The sequence below is a fragment of the Triticum urartu genome, chromosome 3 (assembly GCF_003073215.2).
Source record: "Triticum urartu cultivar G1812 chromosome 3, Tu2.1, whole genome shotgun sequence".
NCBI classification, from domain to species: Eukaryota; Viridiplantae; Streptophyta; class Magnoliopsida; order Poales; family Poaceae; genus Triticum; species Triticum urartu.
In genome coordinates this window covers 123,863,401-123,865,913 of record NC_053024.1, presented here as the reverse complement: position 1 = coordinate 123,865,913, position 2,513 = coordinate 123,863,401, and the positions used below count along the sequence as shown (strand labels likewise).

General features: G+C 50.5%; 1 protein-coding gene across 1 annotated transcript in view; it reads right to left on the bottom strand.

Annotated features, from left to right (window-relative positions):
* The window catches only part of LOC125546724 (GDSL esterase/lipase At5g45910-like), a 3,108-nt gene extending 2,135 nt beyond the window's left edge, over window positions 1-973 (bottom strand). The window contains exons 1-3 of the mRNA XM_048710878.1: window positions 641-973; window positions 285-500; window positions 3-198 (exon numbers count right to left, since the gene is read on the bottom strand). Of these exons, the coding sequence (XP_048566835.1) occupies window positions 3-198; window positions 285-500; window positions 641-881 (653 nt within the window). The 5' untranslated portion in view covers window positions 882-973. The remainder of the gene's footprint in view (window positions 1-2; window positions 199-284; window positions 501-640) is intronic.
* Between the last annotated feature and the right edge of the window lie 1,540 nt (window positions 974-2,513).

The following is a 2,513-nucleotide window of genomic DNA, read 5'->3' as shown; positions in this document are numbered from 1 at the left end:
ACATGGAGCATTGGGAGGGGCCTAAAGTAGACCTGAGAGAGACGAGCACCTCGATTCCCTTGCCGATGGAGTCGACGATGTGCGGCACGAACGTGTGCACCTTCTGCACCGGGAGGAACGCGCCGAGCGCCGCCGCGTAATCGTTCCCGCCAAACTCGCCGACGATGAACAGCGACCGCCTGAACAGGTCCCTGCACTCTGAATTCCGATCGAAGTGCAAAGCAAATCAGTACGATGTAGCGAGCCGCACACGGTGTGTCAACAGCATAAAATATATGGTGAACCTTTTGGGGAGTTACAGATGGATGGCTTCATGTCTTGAAACCACTTGAGCTGGGTGTGCAGGGAGCCGGAGTTCCACACCGTCTTGCCCAGCCCCTTGGCCACGAAGTAGCTGGTGTCCAGCGCCGTGGCGCCGGTGATGGCGAAGTTGGCGCCGTGGTGGAACGTGGCGTTGCGCGCCTTGGACGGCGGCAGCAGCGGCAGCCCCAGCTCCTGCGCTGCTCATGCGCACAACAGACAACCGAGACAACACACTTCAGAAAATGACGGCTGCTAATGCTAGCTGAGCTGAGACTAACCAACCATGACGAGAGAAACCGACGATGATCATCCAGTTTAAATTTAATCAATCAATTACCGATGAAGTCGACGACGAGGCGGCCGTCGGAGACGCGCCCCGTCGGGTACCCGAAGTACGTCATGCCATACGGCAGGCGCGCCGTGGCGAGGTAATCCGGGATGCCATCCGCGACGAGGTTGCCGGCGTCGGCGAGGGAGTCGCCAAAGTTGAAGATAGCGGCGTACTTCTGCGCAGCCGCGGGCAGCGGCCAGAGCCCGGCGACTATGAGCGCGAAGCCAACTAGGTACTCACGCCTCATGATGAATTGATGATACGCTCGTGAGTGCGCCCAAGGTCGTCGTCTCTGCCTGTGGGTATCGTGTTTGCAACGGGGTGGTTTCGTGTACGTTGAGATCTGTTATAGTATGTTGCACCATGGTCTGTGATGGAGAGTGCCGACCTGTTCTACGCACCTTGCTTGCTTGACTACCGCGGCGTGATTTCAAAATGATTCGTGGAAGTGGTCTTAGGATGAACTTCCTGGATTAACTAGTAGTCTAAGAGTAGGTGTTATTGTGCGACTTATAGCATTTTGATTGCTCTTTCTGAGTAGGAATGCAAAAAAGATAAGAAGGAAAATTCCTTTACTCTTCCTATATGTTTCATCCCTTTGAATCAATAGATATATAGTATCATGGAAGGAAAAATGAATTCCTATTTCCATATTTTCCTCCACCTTTAATATGAATCATAGATGCCCTTAGTTTTGGGTTACCGGTATTTTTTTTGCCTTTTTTAGTAGAGTGCAATGGTCTTGGGTTCTTTGCTTTCTATAATATAATATGTAAATGAGGACCACATTTGTCTAACATTAGGTTAGTGGTTCGGTTCTTAGGATCTTGGTGTGACCATAACAGAAATGGCCCGGATGTGTTGAGCGGCCTTTTGGCTCGGCTCACGGCCCGCTATGGATCGGCCTGAACGGTCCAGGCGTTGTAAAAGAAAAACGGCCGGTCCGGGTTGTCAAATTAGGCCCGACTAATAACGTTTTCTTTTTTTTTTTTTGTGTGTGTGTGGGGGGAATTTAGGCCCGACTAACGTTGCATTAACAGTAATTTTCATATTTGATTCTAAAAAAAAGTAATTTCCATATTTTACTTCACCTTTCATATCTCTACTTTTAATGGAGCAGTTGGTAGCCTGGTACGGTTTATTTTTGTCCCACCTCCCACCTTAGCTGATTTTTTTTCGTCCTCCTCCCACCTCGTATGGTTTTTTTTGTCTCCCCCATCCCACACGGAAATAAACAGAGGAAAACTGTAGCAATGCCCCTCGCATGAAAAAACAGAAGAAAACGGAAGAACCAAAGTGAGGCCCCTCGCACGAAAAAAAATGACGAAGTAGGCTGCCCTCGATCTATTCCTACGACGACGGGAACCACGCCCCAGCCGCCATCGATCCCTTCTGTCGTCAATCCCAGTACGACGACGGGAACCACACCCCAGCCGCCATCGATCCCTTCTGTCGTCGATCCCAGCGAGGCCGCATCCGATCTCATGGAGGCCGCCTCAGATCATGCACATATGTGACAGTGCCAGGTCTCGCCGTCGCCGCACAATCCCATTGACGCCTCCGCCGCCGCCGATCCGTGGGAGGCTGCCTGTCACGCCCTCGATGCGGCTATATCTCCCACGTGCCGAAGCACGATTTAGAGGCATAACCGCATTGAAAGCAATGTCGCAAATGAGGTAATCTTCACACAACCACCCATGTAATACATAAGGAAAAGAGATACATAGTTGGTTTACAATCGCCACTTCACACAATTACATGAATAAAGCATTACATCAACCAATACATACAAGGTCCGACTACGGAACCCAAAATAAAAAAACACTATCCAAAATGCTACACAGATCCCCGATCGACCCCAACTGGGCTCCACTACTGA